At 39.5% G+C, this 16,196-nt stretch overlaps 1 protein-coding gene across 6 annotated transcripts in view; it reads left to right on the forward strand.

Annotated features, from left to right (window-relative positions):
- Nucleotides 1–16,196, forward strand: part of COL4A5 (collagen type IV alpha 5 chain) — an 88,677-nt gene that overhangs the window by 56,337 nt on the left and 16,144 nt on the right. For 4 of the 6 annotated variants that reach the window (XM_029996545.2, XM_029996540.1, XM_029996542.2 and 1 more), the window contains exons 28-42: nucleotides 163–260; nucleotides 526–676; nucleotides 1,350–1,463; nucleotides 5,073–5,081; nucleotides 5,759–5,926; nucleotides 6,825–6,914; nucleotides 7,737–7,886; nucleotides 9,197–9,295; nucleotides 10,287–10,376; nucleotides 11,101–11,240; nucleotides 12,180–12,306; nucleotides 13,551–13,631; nucleotides 14,195–14,293; nucleotides 14,859–14,909; nucleotides 15,709–15,894. In XM_029996545.2, coding sequence (XP_029852405.1) covers nucleotides 163–260; nucleotides 526–676; nucleotides 1,350–1,463; nucleotides 5,073–5,081; nucleotides 5,759–5,926; nucleotides 6,825–6,914; nucleotides 7,737–7,886; nucleotides 9,197–9,295; nucleotides 10,287–10,376; nucleotides 11,101–11,240; nucleotides 12,180–12,306; nucleotides 13,551–13,631; nucleotides 14,195–14,293; nucleotides 14,859–14,909; nucleotides 15,709–15,894 — 1,653 coding nt within the window. The remainder of the gene's footprint in view (nucleotides 1–162; nucleotides 261–525; nucleotides 677–1,349; nucleotides 1,464–5,072; nucleotides 5,082–5,758; nucleotides 5,927–6,824; nucleotides 6,915–7,736; nucleotides 7,887–9,196; nucleotides 9,296–10,286; nucleotides 10,377–11,100; nucleotides 11,241–12,179; nucleotides 12,307–13,550; nucleotides 13,632–14,194; nucleotides 14,294–14,858; nucleotides 14,910–15,708; nucleotides 15,895–16,196) is intronic. The other 2 variants (XM_029996541.2, XM_029996544.2) reach the window with 1 other exon arrangement.

The raw sequence follows: 16,196 nt of genomic DNA on the forward strand, positions 1-16,196 counted from the left end.
CAAAAGTTATCTCAGCCAAATGAGTACCCCTCAAGTATGCTTCAGCTAGCATAGAACCTCTTTTCAGAGATTACTTTTCATGGGCCCTAAGCACTTCTGGAAGTGTTGTTCTAATGCTTTCTGGTGTCCTTTCTGCTGCCCTAACCTCCATGTCTTGTGTAGGTTTCCCAGGGACTCCAGGCCCTCCCGGAGCTCCAGGAACACCGGGTCGCCCTGGTCTAGATGGACCTCCTGGTCCACCTGGTTTCCCAGGACAGAAGGTCTGTGTTTGCTTGTTTAATACAAAAACTCACTTTCTTAGAGGTTCTTCTGTGGCAGTGGGAATTTGGTGGGGAGGATTTCACCTCTTGTTGTCAGCTTTTGATGGTGGGGAAGTCACATTCTCTACTTGAGGTTTGAGTGAGGGTAGGAAAAAAGAAATTGAACTCTAAGATGGTGGGCATTTTTTCTTTGTTCCTTTAACATTTTTAGGGGAGGCTAAACTTAGAAAAAACCCTTTTAAAAAAATTTGTTAATTTGTTACAGGGGGATCGTGGATTTGGAGTTCCAGGACCCCCTGGACCCCCTGGACCACCAGGCACAAAAGGAGTTCAAGGACCTAAGGGTGACCCTGGCTTCCCAGGAAACCCTGGTCTCCCAGGACGGGCAGGTTTTGATGGAACTCCAGGGCCCAAAGGTATGGAGAACTCTCCCCTTTTCTGTTCCCTATGGAACTTGAAAAAATGTAGATTTTTTCTACATAAAAAAATCTGGGGAGTCATATGGCAGTTAAATACAAACAGTGCTGACTTTAGAGCAATTACTTCAGGGTCCATTTTTCCACATCAGACACACCTGTGTAAATGGAAACTTGTGTTCTCAAAAGACAAGCAAGCAAGCGAGTAAATACCAATCTGTGGGTCAGTATCTGAAAGCCTGTATTCTAAAGACAAATCCTGTTAACGTGTGGGTAAAACTTTTTCAATAGAATAATTGTCATTTAGATGCGCTGTGCTTCAACATGCAGAGGGTTAGCAATTCACGAATTCCTGCTGTTAATCATTGTCTGTATTGAACTGCAGAGCATGCCTGGTTTGCTGGAGAGCATCTGTTGAGTTAGATGTGGATTATGATGCAGTAACATGTCTCTGTGTAGCCTATAAATGTAAACTGCATGCATTCCACATAGAGTGAGGACAAATCTCTGGCTTTCAGAAATAGCCTCTGAAGAGTGTTTTTTCCTGTGTTAGATCCATATTTGTTTGCATGCAAGGATGAGATTTCAAGTACAACGTGCAGGCACTCTGCTTCTGAAAGCAAGTATCTCTGAATGGAGTTCACTATTTAACTAAACGAGAGTGCTCTTTTAGGTGACCCTGGACCAAGTGGACCACCAGGACTCCCAGGCCCACCAGGCATCCCCGGCATTGGTGGTCAAGGTCCACCTGGATCTCCAGGACCTCCGGGTCCTGTTGGCCCCCCAGGTAAAACTTGCATGAATTGTACCCTTAGGTTATTTCTGGCATACACCAAGCAAGTACACAGGACACTGAAGGTCCCACTGAACAAACAGGCAAGGAAAGACAGAGACCTCATGTCTATTAGCTTGGCTGTTTTGCCAGTCAAGTGGGCAAAACTTGGTACATCGTGTTTTTTACTGAAATCAGAAGTGGAACTACATTCAGCCCTGCCATTTGCACAACTTAGAGAGGTCTCAAGGGTGTAAAAGCCCACTTTGGAGATGACTTCAAGCCTCAGCAGAAATTCTAGGAAGTGCTGTGCACAGATAGTGACAAAATCTCTGTGAAGGGGTTTATCACAATACTCTTCAGGACAAGACAGAAGGGAGCACAATGTCAGTGCAGAGGTTTTGGGGATACAGAAGAGGAGGAAAGCTGCCTTTAGCTGCTTGTACTGTGCTGTCATTACATTGCTTTCAAGTAGCAAGATGGTTTTTAAATTCCAAAGCAATTATCTAGCTTACCAAACTGTATTCCAAATTCACTGGGTGAGAGGTATTTTTAAATAACTTTTTTACATTGTTATCTAGAAAATTAATTTCTGGTTTGGAAAAAAAGCAGACAAACTCAATCCCCTATACAATGCTGTTTGTCCTTCCTCTACTTACGTGGTGAATGCAAAATCAAGGGATTAATTCAGGTTCTCCCTGATGTGGCTAGGCACTGTCTTTTTTTTTTCTCCCTGAATGGAAGCTGAAGCACAATTTAACTCAGTTAGTGTGAAAAGTAAGAAAGCATGAGTATTCAAAACTAGCTGGTTCATTAATTTGTAGAGGAGAAAATGTTCTCCAAGTAGTGACATGATACTGTTTTAACAAAAGCCTGTCAGTAAAAGAGGTCATACACATTCATCTTGCCATAAGCACACCTGGAAAAGAGCTTTAGAATTCCTCTTACAGAAACCTCTGAGTTCTGGAGTTCATGATTCCCTCGCACACTTCTTTTCTGCAAAACCAACAAGTTTTATGAGTCCTAATAGGTTTAAAGTAGATTGACAAAGTAGAATCTAAGGATAGTGAAAATTAGGAATATGTGTCTGAAGGGAGTTTGATTTCTTTTATCTAAAATGACTGCTGACTGATGAAGATAGGAACTTGTTCCATCTCTGTGCACAAAGGGTACATGTGCATGCATGCACATCATTCTATTCACAAAGTTTGTTTAGGGAAATTCCTTTTCCCCTTCATTCAGTGAATGGGCTTGCTGTGCACCAACTCCTGATGTTGCAAAAGTGTGGCAGTCACCACAATGAGAACGTTCTCTGGGAACTTGAGCATGCCTGCCGCTGAAACACTTCACAACCCATCTGGTTCTTGCCATGCCTGTATGACTGTTTACGTTTCGTGTTTGTGAGCTGCACTTTTTGAATGTGTTTGTATGCCAGCACTGGGATTGGCATTGTTCGCAATGCATGGTGAAAAATTCATGGCCAACTGTAAGAGCGTGGATCACGGATTGGTTGATCATGTTCAGATCTTTATGAACTGTGAGCTGAAATTCAGCAAAGTGCTTAACTTGAATGTAGGCAAGCACTTGAGTAAATAGGCCCATGGAGTTTGAGTTCTACTCACATACATAAAGTGTGGGTCATGTTTAAGTATATTTTTTCACAAGGTTCCCAGTGGGGAAAGGAAGGTGTGGTCACTGCACCAGCAAGCCTTGAGTGTGTCCAGTATTAAGAGCTAGGGACAGAAGGGGTCTGGACAATGTGCACAGAGGTTCCCGGAGCCAGCAGGTGGGTCCGCTGCCTGGCGTACTGTGCTTACTATACTGTCCTGAACCTGTGGTTGCACTTGAGGCTGAACTAAAACAGAAGGCAACACAGGTGTGTATTTGGGGTGAGGAATGAGATGTATTAGTATGGGTTTGAATGTTTCATCCAATGCATGTCCTTTTGTCTTCCTGTAACATCTCTTCTGGTGTTAGCCAGAATTTGATTTCACGTGATCACCGATTTATTCTTCAAAATACCAATTTTGACAAATGCATAATTAGTACTAGAGTTGGTAGATTTGAAATGCTTATATTTTTGCTCTTCATGTCTGTACTGACTAATCACTGTGGCTACTAACAGCATGGTGGCTCTGAAATCTAGTGCATGGTTGAAGGTCCCACTTGAGAAGTCCTTGTTATTTCCCTTTGCATTGCTATTTCTCTGTTCTGTGCAGAATGCCTTACATTACCATCTCCCATCCCTTGTTTGTTTTACTAGGCTGTTTTGATTCTGTTCCTTTATGCAACATTAGGGTAAAGTTGCTGGGGCTCTGTTTTTCAGGTAATTTGGAAAATTCTTGAAGGGGTTTCCCTGTTCAGAATTTCTTTTCTCTGCACCACCGTTACTTCAAATAGTTTGCAGTAACTCAACAGTCTTCTTTTTTTGAATATGTAACAAATTACTTTAGAATTTATTGTGTTGTCTATATTGTTCTAATTATGATATGGTTACATTTTTGAGAACCAGAAATTCAACTAGAAGTCATTTCTATTTTTAAAAGTATCTTTACCATTCTAGATACGGAGTTTGTCCTATTACTGGGCTATATATATATATTTTTTTTTTTTTTTTTTTTCCCCCACTTGCTGATAGAGACCCCTTAAGTGCAGAGAATGTGTGGTTCCTATCCATCCTCTGGTACTGTTTTTTTCTCTGCAAAGTAAGCAGTTCCAGGCACATGACAGCATAGTTTAATGCAGTGATAAGCTGCTGCCAAAGGGGAGCATGCTTATCATTAAATAAATGGAAGTCTATAGCCTATGCTGTCAAGAAAACTCGATCTGCCTTTTTAGTGTGCAGAGAGCACATCGTGACATCACTCCTAAACTTGTTCCTGCAGTCGAGCAGAGGTCACCGTTGCAGAGGTCACTGTTACAGACTTAAAGAGTAATACTGCCTTGTAGTTAATTTATGAGATTTTGGCATGGTGTTGTCATAATCTCAGTAGACTATGCTAGGGCATGGAACATGCGATATACTATCTCTGTAGGTGTAACAATGTAAATTTGCATAATAGAACTAAAAGAATGTGGAAAAAATATTTAGAGGGGTTTTGTGTTTTAAAGAAGCATCTTTTGAAAATCCCTATTTGAAGGAATTTACCAGAATGTGATGCACATCAACAAGAAGCTGATTGGTAGGGTGTACATTGGTGTTCAGAAGGCGTCCAAGCCAGTATCCAGTAATCACAGTCTTGTGTAAGAAACAGTTCAGAAAAACCTTGTTCCCCAGTTGTGAAGAGAATAGTAGAAAAGCAGAGAGGGAAAAATAATTTTATTTTTAAAATATACCATCAATATTTGAAAATATCTCACTGAGTTTCTTGTTTCTGCATACAGTGGTGGCTGCATTTTGAAAAGACTTCCAATTTTCCTTGCAGTCTGGTTTCTCTTAACTGCATTAATGTTGTATTCTTTGTACTTAGATCTGATTTTGGCAACGTTAGGGTAGATTTTTTTTCTTTGTTCTAATCTGTATGTGCTTTATTTTGTTTCCTAACTTAACGACTACTACAACTCCTTACTGCTACCTGTCTCAACTTCCTGATGAGCTCTAACTCGTTGGTTTTTGAACCTCAGGTTCCCCAGGTACTGTGGTTTCTTTACCAAAGCCTTTTCTTAACTTCAGATTTAAGAATAATCCTTTTTTGTCGGCTACATTTCCAGAGTGAGCATCTTCACTGATACAGTGCACAGGAGGGAAGCAAGCACTGCTTGCTTCAGCAGTGCCTCAAGCTCGGTATCATTAGCATTAAACAGTCCTAAGCGTATTTTGACAATTCATATTTTTCATTCAGGGAAATGTAATGCAATGCAGGATTTTGCTGTCCTTCAAAAATATTCAGCTGATGTTATCTTAGAATGTAGTAAAATTGAATCATTAATGGAAATATACTTGTAAGAATCTCAGTGCTTAATGATAAAATACAAACCAGTCTGATCAATCTTGGCTTTTTGTTTTATTAATCAGACTTAAAGGGTTGTTGAAGAGAGTTGTTGTTTTCCTTTTGAGATTTTTTTGAATTGCATTTGCTACAACTTGGTAAAGTTTTAGTAATGCTTCTTTTCGGGAGAACATGGCCTTTTAATACGTGGAAGCCATTAAAAAATAAATGCCTTTAGAAGAATTGCAGGGTTTTCATCAGTGCTAGGAACAGACTGCAGATAAAACTTAGCTATTCCTACAGTACTACGCCCAGACACACACATATCTCAGCCTTGCCTTACTTTTTGCTAAAAGATTGTGTCTTAACAATGTTGTCTAGGGTTGCAGGGCATTCCAGGGGAGAAAGGGGATCCAGGTCCTCCAGGCTTCGACGTTCCTGGTCCTCCAGGTGACCGTGGAGCCCCAGGATATCCAGGACCCCCTGGTCTCCCAGGGCCTCAGGGTTCACCTGGACCACCTGGCCGGGATGGAATACCTGGATTTCCAGGTAAGTTCACATTTTTTACCTGTGGACAAAGACCAAACTGTAGTTACAGGTGGGTGCTCTTTATGCTTGGGCATGCTACCTTAATGAGCTTCAATGTTTATCCTATCCATTTAAAGTTGGATACATGTAACCATTACATCTCATACTTTTAAAAAAAAATCATAAAAAAATTAATTGCATTAAAATCCTTGTCATCTCTCTACTCTTTCCTGTAACTTGATTCAAATATTTTCCATGTTATTCTGTTTCATAACTTTCAAACGTGACTTTGATCATCATTGTTATGACACTTTTCTAATTTATTTTGTGAATGTTTTTTTTTTTCCTAGTCACTGGTACAATTTAGAAATAGCATTTGTAATTACTTCTTTTAAACAAATTCTATCAATTGGATCGAACACATAGTTTTAACTTCCTTATTCTGTTAGACTATTCAGTTACAATAGTCTGTTCTACCTTCTGGAATAGAAATCTCAAAAGTGAATTTTGAGAATCTCTGTCTTCAGATAGAGGGGATGATACAAAAGATTCTAGAAATAGTGTATACCTAATTGTCTTTTTGGCTTTCAATAAATTCAGGTTTGCTTTCAAACAAGTATTTATGTTTCAAACCAGGGAAGTAAACTTATTGGAGGTATACATATTCTTTCTACCATAAAGAACAGTGCACTGCAAATTTTCTTCCCAGGACCTAACTGCAAAATTTGCCACATTTTTCAAGTGTCATTTTATCTGATTTAGACCTATACAGGAACTGAGTGCTTGTAATTCCTTTAAAACAGGCTTTATATGCATGTGCTGGTTAATAAATACCATAGAGATGCAGGGAAGTAAATGTTAGGTACTGATAGGTTTTGAGTTTTTGTTCAGAATGACAATGGTGATTCAATGCATTTAGGTGCCAAAGGTGAGATGGGCGTCATGGGAGCTCCTGGTCCTCCAGGGCCTCCAGGAACTCCTGGAAGAAATGGCCTGCCTGGCTTGAAAGGTAATGTTTGTTTTGTCCGCCCCTGAAGAGAATGCAGAATGCTGTTTTCCGTGTTCTGTGTGGAAAGAGGTTTTGTAATACTAACATCTAGATCTTCATTACTGGGATCTGCATAGGTTGTCTTCTTTTGACAGTGCTGATGTTCAGAATTGCTTTGCAGTTTTAAGCCATAGCATTGAGTCACTCTTTTTTTTGATTGATGTCATGACATGTTAGCTATTTTTAAAACATTACCTTTGGATTGATGGCATTGAGGTAGGGCAATATTTCTGAAATATGTTGTAAAGTCTGCTTTAAGCCAGAGAAAGAAGAAAATCAGCAGCTTTGGGTTATGGAGTCATGCAGAATCAACTCTACAGATATCACAGAGAAACTATTCTATCTACATTTTCCCAACCTCCTTGTCGGAGATGAATTTTGAAAGACTGTGGTAGAAGAAAAACCCACTCATCTCCCCAGAACAAGAAGGCTGTGAATCCAAAGCTGCTGTAGCTGTTGCAACTCCTCTGTGCTAGTGGCACAGTGTAGTGGGGCTCTGGGAGCTCTCTCGATGTGGATCATACAGACAGCCGCTTCTTCTGAGGTGGGCTGGCCAGAGCTGACAGACTGCAGCATACACACCTCCTCATGCAGGCCACTCTCTCGGCTTTGTTCCAGGGCTTAAGATGCTGTGGAGAACCTTGCATAAACTGACTGATCATTTAGTGAATTCCAACTTCATGAATAAATCATGACTCCCTATATAAGAAAAAGCATTACAAATATATTAGCCTATCTTAAGAATTATATTTTTTTCACTTTTGTTGTCTGTACCTACTGTAGGTAATAATGGATTACCTGGCCCGCCAGGGCCTCCTGGACCGGTAGGACAGAAGGGCATCAAAGGTGAAGCAGGCCTGCCAGGTCCACCTGGAAAAGTTGATCCAAAACAGCTAGGAGCAAAAGGAGAAAAAGGCGAGCCAGGTGTTCCAGGTACAGAACTTTGCATGTGGGTCTGGGGAGGTGGTTTGTCCTCTACAGAAAACAGTGACCTGTAACTGAATCCACTACAGTTCATTCTTGCTTACAGAAAAAAATAAAGTCAGAATCTAGAGGTGGCTTAAGGTTCTCTAATTTTAGGCTTTTTTCTTAAGTGGTTCTATGACCAGGTTATTCTGTATGGTTAGTTTGCCATGTCCTTGCTCATTAACTGTTACTGTTATTTGGCATATGGTGATATTGTAATAGTACTAAGGTGCTTTCAGTGGGATTACGATTCAGTCTTCTAGGTGTTATTCCTGAGCGTGATAAGAGATAGTTGTCATGGCTGCTGTGCTGGTTGCATTCCTGCTGTCTGGAAGGCCCTTGGGCCTTTGCCTTGTAGGATGGAATTGTACAGGTCCTCTGCTCATGCATCACCTCCAGATTCTCCCTTTGGGTTTCTCTGTAAGCTTACCCTCCCCTGAGCTACATGTCATCTCTGTGGGTGTTTCTACTAGGGAAGCTGGCAGCCTGGAAGGTTTTCTTCATTCACTTAAGTCTGTTTTCTCTCACTTGTAGGCTTCCCCTCCTCCCCCACCAAAGGTTCTGACATCTCCTTTGAACTTTAATGTAGTCTTGAGAAGAGTAAAAATACTCTACCCTAGAGAGAACCAGAATGCCTTTCTCTAATGTTGGGCCAGCCATTGTTGTGCTAATTTATCTATTGTATTAATGTCTATGAAGCCTAGGTAGGATCCTAAGGCACTTAGCTCCCCCCCCCACCTCTGTTAAGTAAGAACTGTAGAGGGCAGATTTAACTATGCCTACAGGGCAGCACAAAGTTATTGTATGGGATAATAGCCACACAGAATTTGTAAAAAGCTGCTAAAATACCTGCATTAATTTTTATAATATATCAGTCCCAAAGTGCTTCTGGTGTAGCAATGCAATTAAACATGTATATAAATAACGTGGATGAATATAGAGAGGTTAGCACGGAGCCTGCTCCTCTGAAAAGACAGTCCCTTCTGAATGAAGTGTATTGGCATTAGTCATAAAGTTACTTTTTCCTATACTTACATAGATTGCTCCTCTTCTGTAGTACTTTTAAACTTTCCAGAAGCGATATTTTGTGTTCTGCGATACTTCTCTTTGCTAAACTAGGGGGAATTATATTTTATTTGATTTTATTTAAACTAGGGGGAATTATATCCATATTTGGATTTTTATTCACCTACAGCTACATCTGATCTCTTCAGGTAAAAGAAAACATACAGTAGTAGTAATAGTAATAATAATAAAATGTACCTTTTTCCTTTGAGGTATTCCTGGTTTATCAGGACAGAAAGGTTATCAAGGTCTTCCAGGTGACCCAGGCCCACCAGGACTTAGTGGCCCACCAGGTGTGCCAGGATTGCCAGGTAAGTAAACAAGGCCTCAGATGGACAGTTTTGATGTGTAAAAATTTGCATGCGTTTTTATCACATGGGATTGGGATGTTAATCCAGGTATATCTAAGCACAACCTAGGGATTAACACTTAAAGCTGCAGCACAGTTTTGGGACATTTAAAATCATTATCCAAACAGCACGCTTTGAGCTCTTTCCTTCTAACAGACCCCAAAGCAGTTTTAAGCTGATCCCGTTGAAGATTAGGATAGCTTTTAGGATGACTGGAAAAGTGCTTGCTGCTTGAGTAAGCAACATGACTGCAGGATCTGCCAACAGGACTTGTCCGTTTCATATGTTTATTTCTTATATTGTTAGTCATTATGGCTAAATGAATGTATTGCAAAGGCTGTCTGGATGTCATATCCTTGCTTTAAAGAATTGCAAGGATCAAGAAAACAAATTCTGTTTTGCACTGCTTCTTCCTGTAGCTGTAACAATTTATCTGACATCTTGAATCTTTTCTTGCTATGTCTAATGTAGGTCTTGCTCTAAATATCTTGTTGGGCTTGGGGAATTTTTTAACCATCCAGGACTCAAACTAGGTTGAGCATTGTAGGTCGCATTTAATTCCATAATAGGAGCTACTGAATACCTATTGCAAATGAGAAAGAGATAATGCGTTCATTCTGCAGAACAACTCTTGAGAGACCAAGTCACACCAGTACTAAATTGTTTCAGATGGTTACTAAGTCATGGACTGAGATTTGACCCATTTCATTAGACTAATCTTCAAAACAAAGAAGAAGTTGCCCTGATCAAATCTTGTCTTGGAACAAACTGAAGATGTTTAATATTTCACTATAAATGGGTGTGAAAAGCATGTAGGAGCAGCATGAGGCCTAAAGCAACTCCAAATCCATTGCCTTTGTAATTAGATGACAAGCATATTCATATGAGAATGCATGAATGTTAGAAACTTTTAATTATTGCCATTAATTAACTAAACCCACAACTTTCCTAGGCACCAAGGGAGACATGGGGCTTCCTGGGCAGCCAGGACCAACAGGACCTCCAGGGTTAAAAGGTGCCATGGGAGAGATGGGCCTTCCAGGTTAGTTTCTGTACTTGTATTTTACTTCATTCTGGCCAATGTTTTCCTTTTATATAGTACAAAGGTGGATCTGCTTGTGTGCAGTATCTAATAATGTATTTAAATGGTAATGCAGATGAGGAATACATAAAGCCCTACATACATACTTGTTGAAATAGTACATAAGAAATTGGAAATACCCATTAAAACAGAAAATGCAAATAGCAAATATATTGTAAATACATATTATTTTAAAGTGGATACAGACGTAGAAGCAGAATGATCTACATTTTGTAACTTTCAAACTTTTCTGGTTTCTCTGATTCCACTCTGTGAAAGTTCAGAAAAAAGATGACTGTAAACCCACCTGTCAGAAGGCAGACATCAGACACAAGCAAAAGAGGAAGGAGAAAGTGAATTTTGTTATTTAGAAAGATTGCTGAAACAAAAATTCCAGTTTCTGAGGATTCTAATATTAAATTGTGCCTAAATACTACAACGAGATATTTGGTTTTGTGTAAATTAAGAATAAAAAAAGAAAGCTTAGAAATATCATGCAAAAAGCCATGAGAGATTTTTAGCTAATTTAGGATTTTTTTAAAAATAAAAACACATTAGGTATTCAAAGCCAGCCAGTCAATTTGTTAGTGCTTTCTAGTTCAGTTGCTGTAATTTGAGTGATTTCTCTAAACCACTGCAGAAGTTTTATTTATATTTATAAAACTTGTATTTTATCTTTGGACAGGTCCCCCAGGGATTAAAGGCAGCCAAGGAATAGCAGGACGTCCAGGGCAGCCTGGGCCTGCAGGATTTCCTGGACTGAAAGGGGAGAAAGGTGACCCTGGTCTCTCAAGCATTGGTATTCCTGGTCTCCCTGGACCAAAGGTACATTTACAAAATTCTTCAACAGAAAATTCCGTAAGGGAATTAGATTCTGTGTTGATTTTTTTTAAATTATAATTTAATATATTGTTATTATTTATAATTGTAAATATGTATATAAATATGTGAATAACGAGTGGGGTTGACTGTGGTTTGTTCTTTTCAGGTGGGAGCAAAAAGTTCTAATTTTAAAGGTGAAAATATTTACATATAATTTAATCTGGTTAAAGGAGAAGATTGTTTACCAGACCTTCCAAGTTGTGTTCAGTTAGTGGCCGAGTCTGCACTGTGACACCTGCTGACATTTTGGTAGTTGGCAGGGATTTATACAATTAATATCATTGTTCCCATGTCTAATGATGTAGTTAATTCTAAAAAAATTAAGACAATATGCTTTTAAGAGTATATTAATAATGATATATCATGATTACTGCTGCTTACAATTTTTAAGTCTATGTAGAACATTTGCACTAACATTTACCTATATCGTTCTTTCTGTCACCTACAAAAAGGTGACAAAAAGACCTACAGAATATCTAGCAGCCTTCACTGATGCCTTACAATTGATGTTGAGCAGCAATTAATTTAGCAAAAACATTGCATGATAAAAGCTCCACAGATTTCTTTTTTTATTCTGCATTATCATGGGGTAAAAATCCCTGTCTCTTCTGAAAGAAGAGAACGCTTTTTTCTTTAATGTAGGCCAGTTCTGAGGAAAAGCTACGATAATCTGTACAAAATTGTAGGGGAAAACTGTTAAAATCTTTACAATTGCTATTTCCAGTTAATTTTCTGTGTGAGATGGTTAACATTAACTGGATATAAGGAGAAGTGTACACAATATAATGGTGACCTTTTTGTCATGGTAAGACTGGGAACATACAAGAAGGGCTTACGCACCTTACAAAGACCAGGTTCTCATTTCTGCTTAATGTTTTCTAGGGTGATCCCGGTTTGCCTGGATACCCAGGTAGTCCAGGCAGTAAAGGTATAGCTGGAAATCCTGGTTTGCCTGGATTTCCGGGCAGTCCAGGTGCAAAAGGAGAACCAGGGCTTCCTGGATTCCCAGGTAATTCTGAACAGGATTTTTTTTATTTTCCCGCTTGCTTATATTGCTATATACTTCTAAACACAGTGGGTAACTGGTGCAGGGCTGCAGCTTTGCTGCTGCTAAGCTTTGTGCTGTTGGAATTGTCACTGCAAGAATAAGTGTGTGAATGTATCATTTAAGAGTGCCTTCTGAAATTATTCATCTGCTCTGAGAGGATGTAGCAGTTGTGTTAGCTAATGCTCTCCATTTCCCACAGCAGTCAGACTTTCACCTCCTCTGACCCACAACATAGCTGTGTTTGGCTCTGTATTTTTACTTCATGAATTGATAAAAAAGTGTCATCAGGAAAACTGGGCTTTTTAAATAGCATCTATTATCTAAAAATATGTTCTAAAGAGAATCTCTTTCTGAAACATAATGAAATCAGGTTTTCACTCTTCTCTAAAAAATATCAATAGAGATGGTTTATGGGTATGTCAGTTCTTCCATTCTCAATTTAAAGAAACAAGGTTTTTACCAATGCTGCATTTGCAATAAAGGCTGTTCTACAAGCATGCTTGAGCTGCTTTAATGTAGGAAGTTAGGGAATTTGTAACAGTGTAGTCATGGCAGCAGGAAGCTTAGAAGAGAACAAAACCTGGCCATGAACCTGACAGTTTTTAACCTCTGCTTCATGTCATGCCTGAAAGACTCTGAGCAGTCAAAACAGGGTATTGAGACACTACCCTCGATCAGGTTCAGATGCTGTTCAGAACAGACATACTGCAACAGATCAATTGTTTCTCCTACCTCCTGCTCAGTTCATGCTGTAGGGGTGAGAATATGGTGTAAATTCTAATTAAGACCATTTTTATTAAGATCCTTTTTCAGGAAAGGAAAAGAGGATTGGAGAAGGACTATCCAAGCACAGTTCATAATGCTTTCAATTTGTTGTCAAGCAGAAACACCTGTCTCTAAAATGGTAATTTCCTAGCAGACTGCCAGACTCCCTGTGTCCTTGGCCATGGGCACTCAACATTTAAGACGACAGAGTCTTGAGAGTAGCAGTAAGGACAGTTGTGCTAGTATGTTTTGTTTCTGTACATTCTTTGCCTTATAATTCATCTCCTTGATCAGATGTAAATCTGCAAAATGAGCATAAATACAGTATCTTGATACAATTAGCTCATTTGTTACTCAGGGCATCTCAGATTACAGCATTTCAAGATCCGCTGAAAAGCCAGTTTTGCGCTTAATTTGATTGAAAACCCCGTATTTTACAGGAACGCCAGGAATTCCAGGACCAAAAGGTATTGAGGGGCCTCCAGGTAATCCTGGACTGCCTGGACCACCTGGGCCAGTAGGTGAGCATGAACAGTGCAGCAAAGGTCAGCTGCTTCTGGGGAAAAACATAACGCATGAAGCCACTTCCTTTCTTAGCTTTTTAACATCACGAAAATGCATCTATATGTATATGGATTCTCAAACACCATTGCACACACTTAGTTCATTGAAATTAAACAGAAAAGAAAGAAGTTTTAACTTTCTCTTGACGACTTATGTCTGCTGTCACAGTCATATCATCAGCTATTGAAACAAGAAGTTAACTGTTTCAGTATTTACCGGCTTTATTTATGTTAAGTACTCCAGTGGTCTAACCTGTTTTTATAGGAGCAAAATTCTAATTTATCCTAAAGGGAAGCATTATATTATTTTAAGCAAACATGAACTGCTTAAAAGGTCACAGGCCTAAAAGCCTTTTCTAAATTGTCAGGGGGGAGAGAGAAAAAGGTTTTAATTTTAAGATTACACCCTTGTGAATTTGTTATTTCATTGTCACACCTTCAGATTCAGATGGTGGGAGGAGGTTGCTTTTTTTATTGCAGGTTAGGCATTACTATGCTAATGTGTTCTATCCCCCTTTTAGGTGATATCGGTCGTCCTGGCCCTCCTGGTCCTTCTGGGGAGAAGGGACAGCCTGGTCGAGACGGTATCCCTGGACCAGCTGGACAGAAGGGCGAACCAGGTTAGGTATACTTCCTGTTTGTTTTCTCCTCTTCACTCTGCATTGTGATGTCCTGCTTTCTCTATTTGATTTTTCCTATAACTGCCCATACACTTTCAAAGCTGCTCATGTGGTTCCCAGCTGCTGAATGGTTCGCAAAGGGTGCTGTCAAGCTGCCAACGAAGCACAGGACAAGAATTCAATCAGCTCTTAAATTTTTATTACCTGACTTCAACACCAGCCTGTGTTCCTGTATTCTACGGTAGCTGTATTGCTTCAACTCAGTTACAGAATGGATAAACAGTGTAATGTCTGCCTTAAATGTAGAACCCCAACCAAAAATGCAAATGTATTAACTCTCAAAATCTGAAAGAGCATCTTGTGAATCGATAGAAATACTTACAGATGCATTTTGTAGCAAAACCTCTGGCTTTGGTGTACACTGGTGAGTGAATGAGAATCCTGGTAGTCTCGAGGAATTGGAGATTTAGATGAACAGCACTTTCATCATTCTCAGCCTCATATACCTATTCCTGGAGGCTTGAAAGTTATATGTTCATTATTAACTGAATCTGTTTCTTTCCAGGTCTACCAGGTTTTGGGCGCCCAGGACCTCCAGGACTTCCCGGATTGTCAGGTAAAGTTTCTCTGTTGTTCTTTGTTAAAAAGGTTGAATGTAAAATATATCTGTACACCAAAAAAAGAAGGACATGCTGTATGTTCTGTAACAAATGAATGCTATAGCAACAACTAAAATAACCTTTTTTTTTTTTTTTTCCTCAGCAGATCATTTTCTATTAACCATGGTAATAAAGACACTCATTACTGACTACTGAATTTTGTAAATTAGCAATTATGCAGACAGAATAAATCCACACAGGATAATAGTCTACTGCATTGTGTGGAACTTTGCTGATTTGTCTCAGTAAATAAAGCATTCATACAACAGATGACAAATGAAGCTGCTTTGAAAATATCGCTGCTTGCTGTATTACTTTTCAGTAGCATTAAAGCTCCTAAATTCCTCAAGCTTATTTGAAAATTTTGCAAGTATGTCTTAACTTTCAGCAGTGTCTCAGAAACATGATGAAGTCTTAATATTGAGGGATTCCTTCACAGAAAGCGTTGCTTGTAGGCTTACAAACTCAAAGGATGTTTATGAATTAACTACAGCATCACTGAGTAGTAAAGTGAAACTTAGTAAGACCTTTTAACATGTCAGAAGCTATAGCACTTTCTCCTGCAAGAATTATTAGCCCTAACTCTTTTCTGAATGTTAGACCAATTTTATACTGTCTCACTGTGCAAAGGAGGTGACTTGTGGCCAGACCTGCACCTTCTGCAAGAGGGAGAAATGGCTTTGCAAACTGATATTTGGACTTTTTTGCATATCAATTTGTAACAGTATTCATAAACATGGCTGTTTGATTTTACAGGGCAAAAAGGAGAACTGGGGTTACCTGGCCCACCAGGGCCCCCTGGACTTCCAGGTCTGAAGGGAGAACCAGGTTTCCAGGGATTCCCTGGTCTACAGGGTCCACCAGGTCCACCAGGATTACCAGGGCCACCTCTGGAAGGTCCTAAAGGTAGCCCTGGTCCACCAGGTGTTCCAGGAAGGCCAGGTAAGAGCGTGATCCATACCTATCAACATCTGCCAGTACTTTCATATTTTGCTGGTAGGTTATCAGCCTTTAAACTTTCTCAATTTATTTGGATGGATAAGTTCAAGACTCATGGCAGAGGTCTTGATGTTTGTGGGCAACCAGAGGATTTTGTTGCCAAAAGTAACAGTATCTAAAAATAAACCAGCCTCATTTTCTATTAATTTCTGATACCTGGCAGCAAAAATCTAATGCGTTAATAAACGGGAGATTCTCCGCATGCTGTCACAGTAATCATCTAGCGAGCACGATATCGACTTTTG

The sequence above is a fragment of the Aquila chrysaetos genome, chromosome 21, assembly GCF_900496995.4.
Source record: "Aquila chrysaetos chrysaetos chromosome 21, bAquChr1.4, whole genome shotgun sequence".
In the NCBI taxonomy this organism is placed as follows: Eukaryota; Metazoa; Chordata; class Aves; order Accipitriformes; family Accipitridae; genus Aquila; species Aquila chrysaetos.